The sequence below is a fragment of the Anopheles arabiensis genome, chromosome 3, assembly GCF_016920715.1.
Source record: "Anopheles arabiensis isolate DONGOLA chromosome 3, AaraD3, whole genome shotgun sequence".
NCBI classification, from domain to species: Eukaryota; Metazoa; Arthropoda; class Insecta; order Diptera; family Culicidae; genus Anopheles; species Anopheles arabiensis.
The window spans coordinates 79,424,372-79,441,847 of NC_053518.1; the positions used below are offsets into that span (position 1 = coordinate 79,424,372).

The 17,476-nt window shown below is 45.0% G+C and overlaps 2 protein-coding genes across 4 annotated transcripts; both read right to left on the reverse strand.

Annotated features, from left to right (window-relative positions):
- Positions 1-26: 26 nt before the first annotated feature.
- On the reverse strand, positions 27-9,049 carry LOC120904375 (sorting nexin-17). Of its 2 annotated transcripts, XM_040314297.1 has the most exons (7): positions 8,894-9,049; positions 7,860-8,204; positions 2,255-2,447; positions 1,474-2,192; positions 1,139-1,390; positions 956-1,063; positions 27-876 (listed from the first exon to the last, which is right to left on the reverse strand). In XM_040314297.1, exons 2-7 carry the CDS (start codon positions 7,920-7,922, stop codon positions 706-708), a joined length of 1,506 nt encoding a protein of 501 aa, XP_040170231.1. In that variant the 5' UTR covers positions 7,923-8,204; positions 8,894-9,049; the 3' UTR covers positions 27-705. The 2 variants fall into 2 exon arrangements, with proteins under 2 accessions (XP_040170231.1, XP_040170230.1); XM_040314296.1 differs by having other exon boundaries at positions 7,860-9,049.
- Positions 9,050-10,543: 1,494 nt separating this feature from the next.
- Positions 10,544-15,730, reverse strand: LOC120904374 (major facilitator superfamily domain-containing protein 12-like). 2 transcript variants are annotated; one of them, XM_040314293.1, is made up of 7 exons: positions 15,620-15,730; positions 14,617-15,105; positions 12,237-12,676; positions 11,832-12,154; positions 11,454-11,758; positions 10,909-11,379; positions 10,544-10,827 (listed from the first exon to the last, which is right to left on the reverse strand). In XM_040314293.1, exons 3-7 carry the CDS (start codon positions 12,664-12,666, stop codon positions 10,686-10,688), a joined length of 1,671 nt encoding a protein of 556 aa, XP_040170227.1. In that variant the 5' UTR covers positions 12,667-12,676; positions 14,617-15,105; positions 15,620-15,730; the 3' UTR covers positions 10,544-10,685. The 2 variants fall into 2 exon arrangements, with proteins under 2 accessions (XP_040170227.1, XP_040170229.1); XM_040314295.1 differs by having other exon boundaries at positions 15,643-15,706.
- Between the last annotated feature and the right edge of the window lie 1,746 nt (positions 15,731-17,476).

Consider the following 17,476-nt stretch of genomic DNA (forward strand, 5'->3'; position numbering starts at 1 on the left):
AAATTAAATATAAAAGCTTAACCATATTACATCTATGAAGCATCATCAATCTCGATCAGCTTTCGTTTCGCTGTTTATTTCGGCACCAAGCGTCCGTGTGTGCCTTTTTTATGCGCATTTGTCGCGCCGCCCTTACTACACATGGTTACACAGAATACAAAATACGCTCGTGTTAGGAGATTTACTAGGTCCACCCTGTGTGCATGTAACGCTTTCTGCTATAACGTCCCTGTAGATATAACTAACATACAATGATAGGCAGCGCGAGAATGGTGAGAACCTTTTCGTTACACACCTAATAATTGCTAATCAAAACCCTTTTCTAAACGATTTGGAAAAAGAGACATGATCCAACTTTTTACACGTTAACACCATTGCTGAATGTTTAGTTTTACACGTTAACACCATTGCTGAATTTAGTGGCCGCCGGTATTGCTTCGCAATTTGAAAACAGAATGTAAGCGAAACCATGCAGGAAAAAAGAGGTCCAGCAAAATGGAAGGATTGATTATCTAATCACCACCATCTACATATATCCTAAACCGTATTACATACTACTACGAGCACGATTAACAACAAAAAAACCGGAGGAACCGAAAGGAGGAGGCGCTGAAGCTCTCACAGTCACACAACACCGCGTGTGTCTCGGTAAAGAGTAAATTCGATATCAAAATGTCACTGTGCTTCTGGGTGGCGAGCCGGCTTCTAGAGATCGTCGTCGCCGATCCACTCGAACGCTTCGTTCTGCACCGAGTCCTTGCCGTTCTTGAAGCGCACCGTCGTGTTGAACTCCTTCAGCTTGCGCCGGATAAAGGAAGACCCGTTGTTTGTGGAGTGTTGTTGCGTCGATGTTCCGTTGTTGCTACTACTATCATTCTGCAAGGAAGGGCAGGAAGTGGGGGAAAGGATTTAATACGATGCTTTTGTGATTATTAGGAAATATGGTATGCCTTACATTTACTAGATTGCAGAGAGTATCGGTTGAACTAGAGTCGGTAATGCAGTGGTTCGATCCATCCCGCCGAATGTAGGAGAGTGGTGCATACTCCACATGCTGTGGATTCTGAAAACAAAAACAGAACATTGGGTTAGTAACTGCTGGCGCTCGTTTTCCGGTCTATAGCCACTGCTGCCGCACCTGCAGGTGTGCGGGATCGGACCCATTCTTCTGGTTGAGCAGCTCGTCGACGATCGACTGAAGGCACACGGACATAAGCATCGACTGTTCGCTGTAGATAGTGATCCACTTGAGCTGGTTCTTCGCCATCAAGTACTCGAACGAAAGCTCCAGGCTGATCGTGGACGATGATGATGATTGTTGTTGCTGGTGCGACGATGATTGTTGCTGTCGACCGTACCCACCACCGGTGGAGGATTGATTGTCCTCATTCTTTGCGAAAAGTAAAGATAAAAAACGGGCATTAAATGTCCATCCTTTTGTTATGAACGCCCCACCCCCTCCCCTCGACTTACAATATGAATGGGGGTGACACGCCAGCACCGGATGCGCGTGACTTTGAATTTGGTTTCCTGCATCTCCTTGCCGACGTACGTGAGCAGGTTGAGCTCCTTGTTGCCGAGCACAACGGTCGCGACCGTGTTCGGCTCGGGATAGTCGACGCAGGCGCGCGGAAACTGCAGGCACCCGTACAGCGGCAGCTTCCGCACCACGTCCAGATACTCGCTCTTGCTGCCCCGGGCCTGCATGTTCGTCAGCTGCTCGCTCTGGTCGCGCGTCGTCACGATCCAGCCCCGCTCGACGTCGCTCATCGCCTGCAGGTAGAGCAGATTGAGCGCGATCCGGTCACGCATCAGCTCGAGATCGTAGCAGGCGTCCCAGTAGCCGGTGCGCAGCACCAGCTTGCAGTCGTCCCACCGCTTCGCCGAGATGTACGGCGCCTCAAACTCCATCAGGCGCTTCACGATCGTCAGCGCGCCGCTCGCCTCCTTGCGCATCAGGTAGAGCGCAAAGTAGCAGGCCCGATCCTTGGGCAGATCGATCAGGGCGCACGCCTTCTCCAGCACCTTCCCGGTGCAGTCGGTGGTGTAGACGCTGGCCGATATTCGGTACCCGTTCATGAGGTAAACGTCCAGCGTTACCTCGCTGCACTCGGTGAACGAGGACTCCTGCTGGGCGTTGAGCAGAAATGCGCGCAACAGCTCCGACCGGCATAGTACCGGATCTTGTCCCACTGGAAGAGGAAGCGCAATGGTAGTAGGTGGCTTGGGGAGATAATTTACCGGCGCGTCTTACCTAGCTGTATGTAGCGCTCTAAGCTGAGCCGCCTCTGCTCGATTTGGTTCGGCGTGAGGGAGAGCAGTTTCTTTGGAGGAAAGCTGGGCAGTGCGATCGACGGGAGGGACCGTTTCAGCTGCTCGTGCAGGCTGTGTAGCTGCTTGTAGCGAAGGCAACAGTGAAAACTGCCATTTATGTGAATGTTGAAGCCCTGTTTTGGGTAAGAGGAATGAACAACATTTTACATTAATAAGGACATAAAGATAAGTTTGTTAGAAAATTTCTATTCCAGGGTATTCGAATTGGAAATGTAGAGGATTTCAAACGCATTATTTTAATTTGCAAAACTGATGAGGAATCCTATTGGTCCAAATGAAATTACTGTCAATTCCAATCCGTCTAATCAAAAAGTTTGGAGACTCCTGGCCTTATCGATTGATGTTTCATTATTGGTAAACAAGGAATTTTCAGATATTCCATCGGATATGCCAGTGACGGGGCGTCGATATCCCTCAAAGAACAATAAAATAAATCTCAGAAATGCTTATTCCGGAAAAAAACCTGATCCATGTCATCACTTAAACCCGACCACTAAACTGCAGCTGTTGCGTCCAGCAACAAAGCTCTGCAGCACACTGCAACAGGACTCTTTCTTTCGCCAGTTGATAAATATTTTTAAGTTAAAACAAGCGTTTTTTAAGCTGTCTTATGATTTAATTTTTCGTTAGAGACGCTAAAAAATCCGTCACTTGTCGTGGGCTTTGACGAAAGAGTGACCTTGCATCTTTCGCTTAGCCTAGATCGGGATCCTTCGGGAATGCTCAACCCGATCAGTGATAGACGTTGACCACACTAAACACTGTCTGTTTCGCCCTCTTTCGGGAATCACAAGAAATAACACTGTGCCAGCGAATCGACCGTTAATAATAATTAACAACAGCTTAGTGTAGAGTAGTGATTCTAGAGATTCTAGCTTAGTCTAGAGTTGGCAAAAATCCGGAGTGGACTCCGATCCAACTCCGACAATTTCGTAACTGACTTTCGACAATTTCGTGATGAGCTGAGTCGTCCGGAGCCTTCTCGAGCCACCCGACGTCGAAGTCATCCGGAATCGGATTCGTCCAGAGTTGGATTCATCCGGAGTCGGAGTCGTTCGGAGTCGTCCGGAGTTGTCCGGAGTCGGAATCGACCAGGGTCTCTCAGTTTTGGGGCAAGGATGCTGTTGCAAAGTATTATTACTGTCGCTAAGTACTATTCTTAGAAACAAAGGTCTACGGTGGACTCCGACTCCGACTGATTTTGACTCCGGACGACTCTGGACGACTCCGATTTTGGGTAGAACAAGTGGTTCCAATTTTGCCGTAAGTCCAATTACAACAACCGGATTCGGATCAGAGCCAAGGGTGTACTCTAGAGAGCACATCACTAATGTAGAGTTGTTAGTCCCCAATCAGCGAATAGGATTAATCGATTCCAATTTCGTACCACATTGATCGCACTTCGCTACCAACGACCACATACATACGTTGGGACGTTGGGTGCAACAATGTTGCTGAATGCATGACTAGAACGTACTTTACACCTCATCCCTACCCCCGGGCGTAGTAATTATCAACTTGCTTGTATTTAAATTATTTACTTCCTATTCCCTTGTCGTGCAGGGTTTTGTGCACACGCACACAAAAAAAACGGTGCCTTTCAACACGATTACTCATCAGTTTTGTTTTTGCGGTTTGGATTCGCTCACGTCCACACAATGCCGAACGATGAGTCGAGTGTTACTGGTGCTTAAAACCACCCTGCCGTTTAACTATTAGAGTGGTCGCGAAGGACAAGTGGATTTTGCTTCATTTCTGCTGTATATGTGTGTTTGAGTTGAGGCCGTAGTCTTCTTCTCTAGGCGATCATGCTCTCTTATCGCCGAGTGGTTTGACCGGCAGTTCAAATGTTTATACCATTCATGAGCTTGAAGAAGCGCAAGAAGTGGAGGAACAAGTGGAAGTAAAATGGTTTGCTAATCCGAGTGCATCATCCGGGTATCACAGAAAGGAACGACGGAGTCGATACGGTGTACTGGAATTTCTGATAAAATTAATCAGAACATTCAGAGAAATTTACATCAACAGTTCACAGATGCAATCGATCAATCGACCACAAATGATCAATGTATTTTCTTTACCGTTATTGGATATTGGACGGCACACGGACCTTCTTGCCAGTATGCTGGGAAGGTTTGTTCCATGCTTCCCATCCATCCCACACTTCACTCAATGTTCCACCATAACCAAAATCGATCCCCTGGCTTCATTAAACATTCCATTCGCTTCGTTTTGCGTGCGTACGGGCAGTAAGACAGGCGAAGAAGGGCGAGGGCGCGCGCGTTGTTTATACTGTTTATTTAGTGCGTTCGAAATGTGCGCAGTCGAAAATAGATGTGTGCGGCCCAGCCCAGCCCCTTCCAAAAAATCTAAAAAATATATATATGGCACGGGTCACAGCATAATTCCGTACCCGAACCTTGCATCATATCGAGCAAACACCGTTCGGACCGTCGGACCGTCGGGTTGGTTTCGACAGGAAATGGAGGCAGTAACACTAATAAAGGGGAAAAAACGGGGGTTCAAAAGAAAAGGTTTTCTGTTAGCACAAACAAAGCCTTTTTCTATTCGGGTAGGTTTACCTTTTTTATGAAAAATTACAGCAACAAAAAATGGAATTTTGTTTTACAAATTAATTCGATACTAATGATACGACCCAGTTGACCAAAAATTGATTTTTCTAATTTGTCTTTTATAATTTATAATTGCAAAAGTTTATTGTTTGTTTGGAAAGACTTTCACCAAACTTTGGGATTAGTGTATTAATTAAATCAAATTTTGGCATTTGTCTTCTTCTATTAGGTGATCAAACGATTAAAGCGGTCGTACCAGGTCATACAGCATTTTCGATTAATGTGTACCAATCAGTTGTTCCTAGGGACTCTCCGAATGGAAATTGAACCATTACGACCGTACGACCTTGTACCGTTCCATACAATGGACCACTTAACCGCCTCTATATAATATAACTGAATACATCAACTCGGTCAGTGGTACAAGTACACATACATATCTTAACAAGACGCCTGTCCTGGAATCTAATCTAATCTATAGAAGGAGAACATAATGTACACCTATTTCTCCTACGATCAACAGGTTTCTTCTTAAATGATTCACTTCCTCTCGATAGAGCACTTATTAATTGTAGCCCCATTTCTTGTAACATTACCGAGGTTTTTAAAATATTTAATGGTACTGCCAAGGTGACTAGTCCTTAGCTCTGCTTTTGGTAAATAACTTTAGACTCTCAAAGAACACGGGACGGATCGATCTGTAGCCAGGGGCGGATTAGGCAGTGCGCCAAACTAAGCGGCGCCGCATGGGGCCCCGATTGAAGGAACCTCCCCTCCGCTCGCATTAAATTTGCTTCACAGTCTTTCGTTGGTTTGGAGTTCCTCATATAAATTCTCGCTCGACACTAGAGAAAGCCCTACATTCGTGTGACTGCTTGGACTGTTACTCGTGTTAATCCACCACTGCCTGTAGTAATTTATGGACCTTAGGTACTGCCTAAAATCACCTAAGAAACCTTTTTACAGTTTTATATGCATCCCTTAAAAATAATCTGATTTAAAGCAACATAAGACGAAGTTAACGAAGAAACTTGCCACAATTAAGCCTGTAAAGTCCCAACAACTAGCCCTATATGGTTTCTCTTGTCCTTCATATTGTGTATTATTGCGATAGTTTTCTGTGAATGGGGCCTTTCACGATACTGCGCAGCTTTTTTATATCGAGTTTGACAGTTGGCAGCTGAAATCATGCCAACGTTCCGTACAAAACCTTCAGCCTAGATTAGATTTGGCATGATTTTCAGCCTAGATTATTTCAGCCTCAAAGCTAGAATTAGATTCGAGTAGCTGCACGAAAAAATGGCAAAACAAGGTCATGAGAAATGATGCTGTCGAAAAGTATTACTGCTGTCGCTAAGCACTATTCTTAGAAACAAAGGTCTCCAGTGGACTCCGACTCCGGACGACTCTGGATGACTCCGATTTTGGGTAGCACCAGTGGTTTCAATTTTGCCGGATTCGGAATCGGACTTACAACAACTGGATTCGGATCGGAGCCTGCGATTTCCAGCCTCAAAGCTAAAAATCGCAAAACCAGGTCGTGTTTTCATTTATCCCAAGGCACATTAAAGAGATCAGGTGGTGGAATCTAGAATCAAATTGCATGTAGACCAGGTGATCCCATAGGCTGTTGTTATTACCTTATTTGAACGTCACTTTTTGACAGGACGGTGAAAACTTTTGTTCAAACAGGCTTTCTGGTAGCTTAAAACACTCTTAAAATCTTCATTCAAAGCAGAAGCGATACAAATCAGCCTTCTAAATACCTTGGGATAAACCCACGTGTATATTATACCCACTTTGATAGCTGCTCGAAAACTGCTATACAATGCAAACAGCTGACAGGCTGTAATTTCAGCCTACGATCTTAAAAAGGAAAGGGTTCCAATAAGCAGGTTTTACGTAATAGGTTGATACGTTTAGTTGTAGCCAAACAGTAAGACTTCATCACCAGTGGAGCGTCGTGGGCATCTGTTGCATTCATTATTAAATTGCCATATTTCAGTGGGAGGATACAGTTGCCTTATCGGCTATTCAATTTAACGCACGATAACACCCTTGATCAGGGGTGAGGAGCCTCGCTTGCGTTCCAATAATTGCAATAACATTTGCAACATTCCATATCACCCCCCAGATTCCACGGTCCAACACTCTCCCACCAATGCATGGAATTCCCGTTGTGCTCCAATTCTTACGCGTCTCTCTGTCCACATATCGCTCGCATCGGTAAGAACCAGTGACCATCACGCACAGACGGAATTATCGTGCAAGATCTTGCCGCTGCTGCACCATATTTTATCTTAACAACTTGGCGTAGAACAGCACTGGAACTGCGAGATCACACGTCCTCAGCCAAAGCACTGAGATGGAGAGTTGAGGAGACTGGGTGGTGTTCAACGTGCACGACACAGCTACGGCCGTGTTGATGACCGATACGGCTGCGACGATGGCCCCGGAAAGCTAAAAACTTTCCAGCAGTAAATAGCAAATTGAAGAACGAAAGCGACTGCTGCTGTTGGCGGGTTGGGGATGGCCCCGTTTTCACCCTGCCACTCACTCGCACGCCTCATCGGGTTTCGTGCCGACGGAGTTTCTCTCAAGTGCAGCAAAACGCAAATCCAAGCAAGCGGGGCAAGAGAGCTAAAAAAAACCCTTCCCTCCTTTCCACAACATCCCAAAACGCGCGATCATCTTCAACGCACACTCGGTCCGCCAAGAAAGCAATCAGAGCAGCACAAGCGAGCGCACAAGGGAGCTGTGGTGATGTCCATGGTGCCGGTCGCCTTCACCACCACCACGGGCGAATAGATCCAATCAATTTGTCGAAGCGGGTTGCGGAGTGTTGAAAAGGGGAAATTTAATTGGATAAACCTCTCGATAGGCCGAGGAAGGAAGCAGTGTTGCCTCGGAGCTGCCACCACTTGAGCGTGCGTCTCCATGGTGAACCCTTACCGTGTACGATGATCCGCTCCCATCGGAACCGAACTCTTGCGTGCTGGGTATGGAAAAGTGCATCCTTCAGGGGGAGGGGAGTTGATGTTTCCCGTGGATGGCCGCTTCTTTGTGATTCGGTGTACTACGGCGATGATAAATTTCGTCTCGGCGAGCGTGCGATTCTGGCCTCTCGTTCGGGTGGGGTCGCGTGCAACGGAGCAGCACAAGGGGTCAACATTCGCTTGCCAGCACTAACAGCACAAACCAACCAGCCACCACCCCACCGGTCCGGGCGAACCTTAGAACCTTATTAGCGTTTTAGGCACCACTGCTCCCGGGCATACCAAGGGTATCGTCTTCGCGCTGGACAGGGTTAAAGGGACGGGTGTTCATTACGTGTACGGTTTTAAGCTCTTTCTTCTTTTCCGACCCCAAAACGGTGTGTGCTATGTGTGAGTATGAGTGCTTTGGTGTCGGATTGCTTCGGCAGCCGACGGGTGTAATGGAGGGTGTACCGGTTGCTATCTCTGTCTACACAAAAATGGAACTGAAACACTGTGTCGTGCAACTGTTGTACATGTTTTTTACGCCTCTCGCGCACCGTCTGTTTCACACAGTCGCTGGACTTAATAACTCGCTGTCGCTACGCCGTGGAATGGATGGCTACGGAGCAGTTCCGTGGGTTTCGCCACAAACCACCATCCTACGCACTGAAGCACCACCTAGAGCTGGAGGTGTCACAAAACCGGGCAGCGACTCGTCCAAGGACTACTCCCTGCTTTTGCATACACACATACACACACACACGCACACGCTCGCAATTGCACTTTGTGAGGGAACGATTGGCTTTAATTGAAAAAATATCCGCACAGATTAATCTATTCACAGCCAGACACACGCGCGGGGAGGCAAAGCTTTCTGGGGTGTCTTGTCACCACACTTGCTCCAAAGCCAGTGGTGGAGCTGCTTGTAAAAATAGGGTAGAGCTGTATCAGCCTAGCTTGCGAAACCGTTTAAGCCTCGTCCTCGCTTTGCCGGACCGTTTTACGTACTACAAAACTTGTACAATTGCTCTGCAGCTCTCTATACACACACACACATACGCACACACGCACTGCAGTAGCGGAAACCGACGACAGACAGACAGGACGGACCGACGGCGATGAGAAAGTGTTCAGAATTATCAACACAACCCACCACCGATTGGAGTAAAAAAAGAATAATCAACAACAACAAAAAAAAAAACTTTGGCAGTGCTGCCAGTGACGTTTATCAACCGAGGTGACAGGTTGCTTTGACAGATGCACTGTGGGCGGGTGGTCATGTACAACGTGATTCTTGTTTTAAATTTTAAATTGGCGGTTGTGAATTTGGAGAAACAAACATTTACAGGGTTTTTCAAGTCAGTTTCTTTGCAATGAAATAATTTGATGAATGTATTGAATGTGTATATTGTTATTCACAGCGAGCAAAATGTTATTCCACATCGATCTGACGTTTCATTTCCATCATCATAACTTTAAATTTCTTAAGCATGATTTTCAACACTTCAACGGGCTGCTGCCGTCGTTTTTTCATTGGGGTTTGAAGCCGGATCACATTGCCCGTTGACCGTTGAAGTGTTAAAAACCATGCAGAAGAAATTTAACAAAAATGATGCAGGGTTTTTCAACTCACCTTCGAATGTAAACATTGTTTTTCACCACGTGCAAAATGTTCACCGCTTGCAAACGTCTCAAGCTGGATTGAGTTGGACAGTTCTTTGTGATGTGTTGAAAATCATGTGAAAAAACTGGAATTTTATTATGAAGCAATTGTACCATTTGACAGCAGTTGAAAAACATCTTGGAGGCGGTGAATATTGTTGTGCTCATTCGAAAGTTACTTGAACACCCCTATATGTTGTTCTTAATACAAAGAATCAGGAATGCAATGCGTGTTTTAAATATCATGAAAAATAAGCTTAGATGATATAGAAATCCAAAACTTCGTCGAAGCGTGTGAATTTAATTAAAAAAATGTCTTTTTCAATTTTTATTTAATGATCTTGAAAATACAGTCAAAATTCAATAGTTGAACGCTTTTTAGTTGGCATGCTTTTTAGTTGAACGCTCGATAGTTGACTGACAGCTCAATTAAAAAGCATACGTTTGTATGGAAAACCCGAAAAATCTACTAAAATCTCATTGCCCGCCGAGAAAAATTTCATTTTTTTTTGTATGGAGAAATGTGCCAACTAAAAGGCACATATTCCATAGTTGGCAGGGAATCGAAGTACAACCAGTGAGTTCGGACTGTAATTTATTTCCTCTGCATTAAATGACACATAAAAGTAAAAAAAGTGCATAACTTGATTTATATTTTAACCATGGTCGAGGAGTTTAATAAATTCGATCCACGTTTTTCTAGTGCTGAGATAGTTTTCTGAGTGCCCCTTTCGTAAAAGATGAAAAACGAACGACTGCAATCATGGTTTTGTGCCACGGAAATCCATAACATTAAAACGTGTTAAAAATTCCGTAAGAAAGTCATCAAAATATTTAATTTCAAAGAATGCTAAGAATATTTCGATAGCGAAATCGGTAAAGTTTCCGTATTCGTAAAACAGGCAACATGTGTTCGGCATCAGTCCAATGACTGCCCAGATTCAACTGTGCCAAATCTCCAAATTTCCTTCAAATTTAATTGATCTTTGATCCCCCTTTGATTTCCGTAAACGGGTTGGATAAAATTTATTTACTTCATACTAACACAAACACAAGATGTAAAATAAAAAAAAACAATTCTATAGAATAAACGTAACTGAACCTAGGAATAATTCTGGAATGGACGCTACATCGAACACTACCGATTCCTTCGCCGAGTAGAGGCGGTAGTGCATAGAAGGGTTGCTAACGTAAGACATCCTAAAATAGCCGCCAGTCCACAGCCGTACGACAGCACGCCACGGTAATACTCGGGACATTCGGAACGATCGCGACATTTTCTGTAAAAAAGAGAGGGAGAGCACAGTTTGACTATTGAATGCTGCCTGACATTAGGAAAAGGTCAAATATTGAATACTTACACCGACTCAATGATGACCACCACCACACCGGTGATCAACTTATCCGCAAACGTAACCGCGGAATAGATAAAACCGCCTTGATCCGCATGCTTCCCGATCATGTCGGCCGTTATGCACAGGCTGCTAATCATCGTGATGGAACTACCCGCCCCAAACAGGGAAGCGATCAGAAACAGGGACACCGTGCTGAACGCTCCCGACCCGGGCGACAGGGCAATCCAAAGGCACACGCTGGTGCTGATGATGGACCCGACAAAGTACACCAAACTGTTGCCCACAAAGCGATTGGTGTACTTCAGCAGCAGGGATGCGACGAACGAGGCGAGAAACGATACAAGCGGAACCGTCGCGAGATGCTCCACATTGGCGTTGTTTTCCGCCGGTGTTACGTCCGGCTGGTAGGCCCGCTCGTCCAGCCAGAGCGGCATGTACACGAGCGAAGTCGTCATGAAAAGTCTCGAAAAGACGTACCTTAAAGATAGGAGTTACAAAAAAAAGGTGTTAAAAACATTGCTTGAGAGATCGCTCACGATGGATTTACTTACAGCAAAGCATTCTGATACAGCAGTGGTGATTTGAAGAAGTTTTTCTTTGGCTTTCGCTGCACGATCGTGTCGAGAGGGCTGGACGCTCCTGCCAGCTGTGCACCGGCACCGTTCGGTTGCCGTTGGTCCGGTCCGCCGAGCAACGATTCACGCTCAACGTCCGTATCTGCTCGCGGCCCCGGCGTTCGGATGATGTTGTGCTGGAGGGCCGTGTTTCGCCGATGCTCGTACCCGCTGAAGGTGAGCGAAAAGTTGAACAGCACCGACATGGAAACGCCAACCAGTGTCAGTATGAGCGATATGTCCTGTGAGTGATACCAAAAAAACGTCATGTTACAAATGCTTTCCATAGTTTTGGGGGAAATCTTCTGAACTTACCCGAAACCGGTAAGCATCGCCCGGTCCAATCTGGTTGTCAGTGCTGGTGCGACTTCGCAACACTGCCCAAGTGACAATGTACACCACCACGTTCGACACGATCGACACCGAGTACCGGATGGCGGTCAGATCGGAGCGGTCTTTCTGCGTGCGGGACAGCTCCGGTATCATGGCAAGGTGCGTCACCTGCACGATGGGCCACCCGAACTGGAAGGCAAGTATGACGATCACAAAGTACAGAATTTCCCACCAATGGGGTGCCACCGAACACCACGGGCAGAGGGAGAATATCATCGGAAAGGTTAAAAATACTATAAAGGTTCCTAAAAATATTAAAAAACAAAAAAGCGGTGTTTTAAAACAGGAAACTCATTGTGAAACAAAATGACCCGCCGGACTGCTTACCCGCTATGTGCCACTGTCTCTTCGTGCCGTACCGATCGGTAAGCAGACCCACGATCGGTGTTGCGATCGCATCGCCCACCTGTCCGAGCATTACCATGGCGCCGGCCTCGGCGGCCGGCATACCCAGGGCGCCCTGCATGAACAGGAGCGTGTAGCTGAACCAAATGCCCGCACACAGATCGTTGTACACGTGGCCCAATCCGTAGCCGATCTTTTCGCACATCTTCAGCGTGGAGCGCTTTTCCAGCTGGGCACGCTCCATGTCGACGGTGGTGTTGGGGAAGGTCGGGCTCGTCCCGGGGTCCACAGAATGGGGCTCGGCACCGTTTACGGCCGGTACGATTGTTCGTGTGTCGGTGGTGGCACCGTAGCGTTGAACCGTTGTTGTGCTGCCATTCGCTAGCGGTGCCTTACTGCCGGTGTTGACCATGTTGTGGCGGCTGAAATGGTACCATTAATGGGCATATCGATTAGTTAGAGCCGCTGCCGCGTTTACAAAGTGTTTTATTATTCGAGGGCGTTAGTTTTGGGCATTTTGGGAGATTAATTAGTGAAGCGGAGTGATAATCAAAAATGTAACAGGTTTAAAGTGTTATTACTACTCTGTATCCCTATCTCTCTCTCTCTCTCTGTCTCTAGTGCTAAGTAGCAAACATGTTTTATTTGGGACTTATTTTCTTAGTACATGTTATAAGTATATTGTGGATAATACTCGCATCAACTTTTTAAAATATGTATTTTAGCTAAATTTGAAGTAATACATTTATTAAAATAATCCAAAAGAAAACATTTAAAGGTGGATTAACAATGTTAACAATAAACGAGATGGAGTTATTTCGTTCAAAATAGTAGATCTTATTGCTGAACCTTTATAACCATTCCATGAGAGCTACTTTTATGTAATGGTTGTTTTGTATCATTTTTAAAAAATAATTATAACCTGGTCAAGAAATACACAAACGAATGCAGTAATCCTCGTATGGCAAATTATTTCAATGTAATTTTATACGTCTAAAACACAACAAAGAACCAAATCTTTCGTTACAGATGTGATATGATTCACCACTAATAGCTGATGAAAACGCATCCGTCCCTCCCTGCTCAGCTAATCACAATGTTTCATCACTTTCCTCTTTAGTTCAAACAATCAAATGCACGTTAGTGGTGACAAAAAGTGCAAATATGTGCGAGCGATCATTCGACCCAAAACGTGACAAAGCAGAATAGTCAACACCCGTTCGCACAAGAACACGAGCACCAAGAATAGACAAAAAAAATAGCACATTTAATGGTCTACTTAGTGCCTTTGTTCATTTATTTGGCCAAATTGCAATTCGAGCGAAACTGCGCAGCCAATTTGTTTTTATGGAAGTTTATTTTGAAAAGTTTAAAAAATTAAGCAAAAACAAAATACAGCTTTCATCCTTTTTTGCTTTGCTTGGGGATAAGTGTGTGTGTGTGCAAGTAATCAATTTGATAACGGCGCGTGCCGGCTTTTTAACACGGTGGCGAAAAAGGAAAATTAAAAATCGATTAAACATGTTTGCAATGGATTTTTTATGCCCAATAACACTTATAGCGACATATACATTCTAGAATTAAATTATTGTGAAGAACGTCATCTGCTTATCGTTGTTTGTTAAGTTTCTCTTTTCTTTTGTATTTTTGACGAGGCTTTATTAATCGTAAAAAAAAATTACTAAGCAAAAGAGATTAATTGGCAACGTGTGCTATCGCGCTGGTTTAATGTTCTTCTTCATCTGTGCAAGACAAAAGAAAAACCATAACCAGTTTTCGGTGGTATCATTTCGCAATTTCTTGAAACTCGAATGACTCCATGCGTAAAATATTTGCCTCTAAAACACTGATATTGTCTGAAAAATTGGCATTTTTTTTTATTCTTTAAGTCATAATTGAAAAAAAAACAAAAAAAAACAGGTGTATAAAATACATAATTAATTTACTGGAAAACTTTATCGACTAATTTTATACAAAAATTTTCAAATGAATAAATAAGGAAACTTCTACTTCAACATTGACCCTTACTATACGTATACATATGGGAACTTACATGTGGAATGCGTTCATTTTTTCAAATAAAAACAAATTGCACGACAAAGTGATAAAAATAAAAGATAAAACGCAAATAAAGTAAGGAAGACAATGTACCTCAAGTAACACAAAACAATAAGAAACGTAAAAAAATCGTAAACAGTTGAGTGCACTTATGTCTTTGCTTTTCAATGTTACATTGTTGTAAGTCGCGATTCTTGAACATTAAAAAAGAATATTCCCATTTTTTGCATTTTTATTGTTCTCCAAAGTTTGTATAACAGCAGGTCTCCGTTTTCCGATATGCTTCCCTTAAATTCTTACTTACATTATTTATTCAATTGCTTGCTGAACTTCCGATATCTTCTCGTTCATAGTGCGGTTTCTTCCGCGTGAAAACGATTACTGCTCACACGATCCAAACAAACCATCACGATAAACAGCTGACTAAACACACACACACACGTACCCCACCGGCCAAGTTCATAAGTATCCAAGCACGCCGCACACTATACACTTGCAACCCCCTTCCGCAAACAGGGTTGGTAACAACAAAGAGAGCGAACACACGCTCGCCTGCTGCACGTATCTTACAGAGGCGCACTACAGATGAATTTCGCTTACAAAGCTCTCTGGTAAGCGCTACCACACAACAACACGCACACTTGCACACACAGAACACAAAAGGGGGTGGAAAGCTGTCAACGAGCATCCGCCACGGTGACGTCGATCCAGAACGGGCACAGATTTATCCACTTTGATTGCACATTATTTTGATGCATACGACTTGAGCTAATCTTTTTGTTACACTGCTGTGCTGTAATGACACAAATATGTGGCCTAACTGTGGAGCATGAACACTGAACCTGAGGGGCTTACGAAACAATCTGTTTGAAGGCTGCTGTATCTAAGCAGATGGGGAATGTATTGCCGCTACCCTACAAAGTGGCACATTTCTGCAAAACTGTACTGTCTGGACAGGAAGCTGGTAGAGACATCTTCTAGAAGCTGCAGCTGATATGCGTCTCGTAGACCAGCTCTGTCAAAAATCTCCACAGCGAACGACCTGTTTATCAACACTGATATATCCGTGTCACTGTCTCAGCTGCTGCTGCTGCTGTTGCCCCAACAAAGGTGCTCAATCGCAGTAGCCCTTGCTTGGGAGCATAGATGGGGCAACCACGCTCACCACTACACCGATACCGGCAACAACGCAATTCTCTTTCGGTGCTCTCTCTCTCTTGTTAGATATCTTTGTGCGCCAAAAATTCACATTGCTTATTGATTATTGCTCAATATTACACACTAAACCATTTGGGTTTTCCCTCCACCTTATGGTCGATATTTTTCTCACTGTAAACTGGTTTAACGCTCTGCACGCGTCACGCGGTCGGGTTCCATCCGAACGCGGCACCGGTCTGAAAGTGACTGAACGATGACTCGCGTACACCGTAACGCCGACTGCGAGCCGGTTGCAGCTGAAAGGCTTCGCTCGTGGCTGTGGCACCTCCTCTGCTACTACTACTACTGCGGGACCTCGTACCCTCGTACAACGACCCCGCCACAAAGCGAGGAGGCAGGTTTATGTAGGGCTTTAAGCGGAAGGCTCGCTGACCGGCAAGCAACGCCACCGCGGCGCGTGTTAACTCATGCATGGCCTAGGACAACGTTCCATTTGTCTGGATTCTGGGAGGATTTTTTCACGACGCTGGGTTCTTTAAAGGTTTTTTTTTGAGGTTAGGATTTACTTTAGTACTGCGGCGAGTGCAGCGTGCTAATAACTTCAGAGGTCTCAACTCAACTGGTCGGAGTAAGAAGGTGGCCACTAGAAATGTGTAGTATTTGAAGAGAATTCTTATCACACGGCATGAGCCTTTTTGCAGCAAACTGTCGGAACGTATCTCGCTCGACAGTGTCATCGATGTGGAACGTGAGGGTGTTTTTTGGTTTGTTTGCTGTACCGACATAGAACCAGTTCCGGTCATTTAGAGGGATTCTTTTGGATGAATGTACCGATGAATTGTTCGGATAGCAATCGTTGACAGTTGTTAGTGTAGCCACGTGTTTATAGAGGGTCGTTATCGGCTTGAATGATATTATCAAGCGTGAATTAAAAGATCATTTGGAAACTTCCTGAAGCTATTAATCTAGTAAGTATTGTTTTTTGTATGATTTACAGGTGTCAAGGTACAAGACCGCACGATGCTCTAGATTCCAATGTCTGTAAAGCACAGAACCGTTCTGCCGAAGGCAAACACGTGGAAGACGTTGTAACCGATACCGGGGCTCGTAGCTCGAAACTAATGACATTTATGTCGGCCAGGTCTCAGGTATGTATCTCCACAAAGGCTGGAAAAAGAAGTCATAGTAGTGCTTCGCTCGCGTTCGCTCATAATTGAGGATACTACTAACATTATCCGCTAACTAATTCGTGTGAAAAGACACCGTAGACGTCCGCGTAGACGGAACATGAACCGAAGACGCAATGCTTCAGGTGCATTGGAAGTGCAGTGGTGAAGGTGGTGTCTTGGAAAGGTTAAAGTCTTTCTTCATAAGTCATGATAGTATTCTTGGCTCTTTAGGGGGTAAAATACAATTGTAAAGTTATTGTTAAAGTTTATGTTTTGTATAACGACATGAAAGTCTTGAATGAATCTCGACCTGTCTGAAACCCGTCCGGATTGATTGTTGTAGCCTCGGACCAGTTTTTGCATCTTACCCACCCAAGGGCGACACTTTGGCATTGCCGTTATGCAACGCGCTGCGATGTTGCGGTAATATACACCTTGAATGAAAAAGGAACCCATCCCCAATCGGGCACAGCGGAAGAGGGTAGAGGCGGTGGTAGCAGACGATCGTCGTCGTCGGCCAAACCCGGTTTTCCAACAGCACGTGTTGGTGAAACTTTCGTTTTCCTCCGTGCAAACCACACCAACCTGCTGCTGTTGCTGCTGAGGAAGAAATGCACTCTCGTGTTGGAGGAAGAGCAATGGCATTGGTGCGATGGTGCAACAGCGAAGACCCGCAACTGACTTGAGGCCTCAGAAGTCTGTTGTACTTTGCCGCCCTGCAACTGGCGGTAAAGCGCCTACAATGTAGGTGGATTGAAGCTTTGACATGGTTTTACCCGCCCCGAGAACTATAGAACCGTGACTCGTCTTGCGTCTTGCACGATTCGATTCTACTCA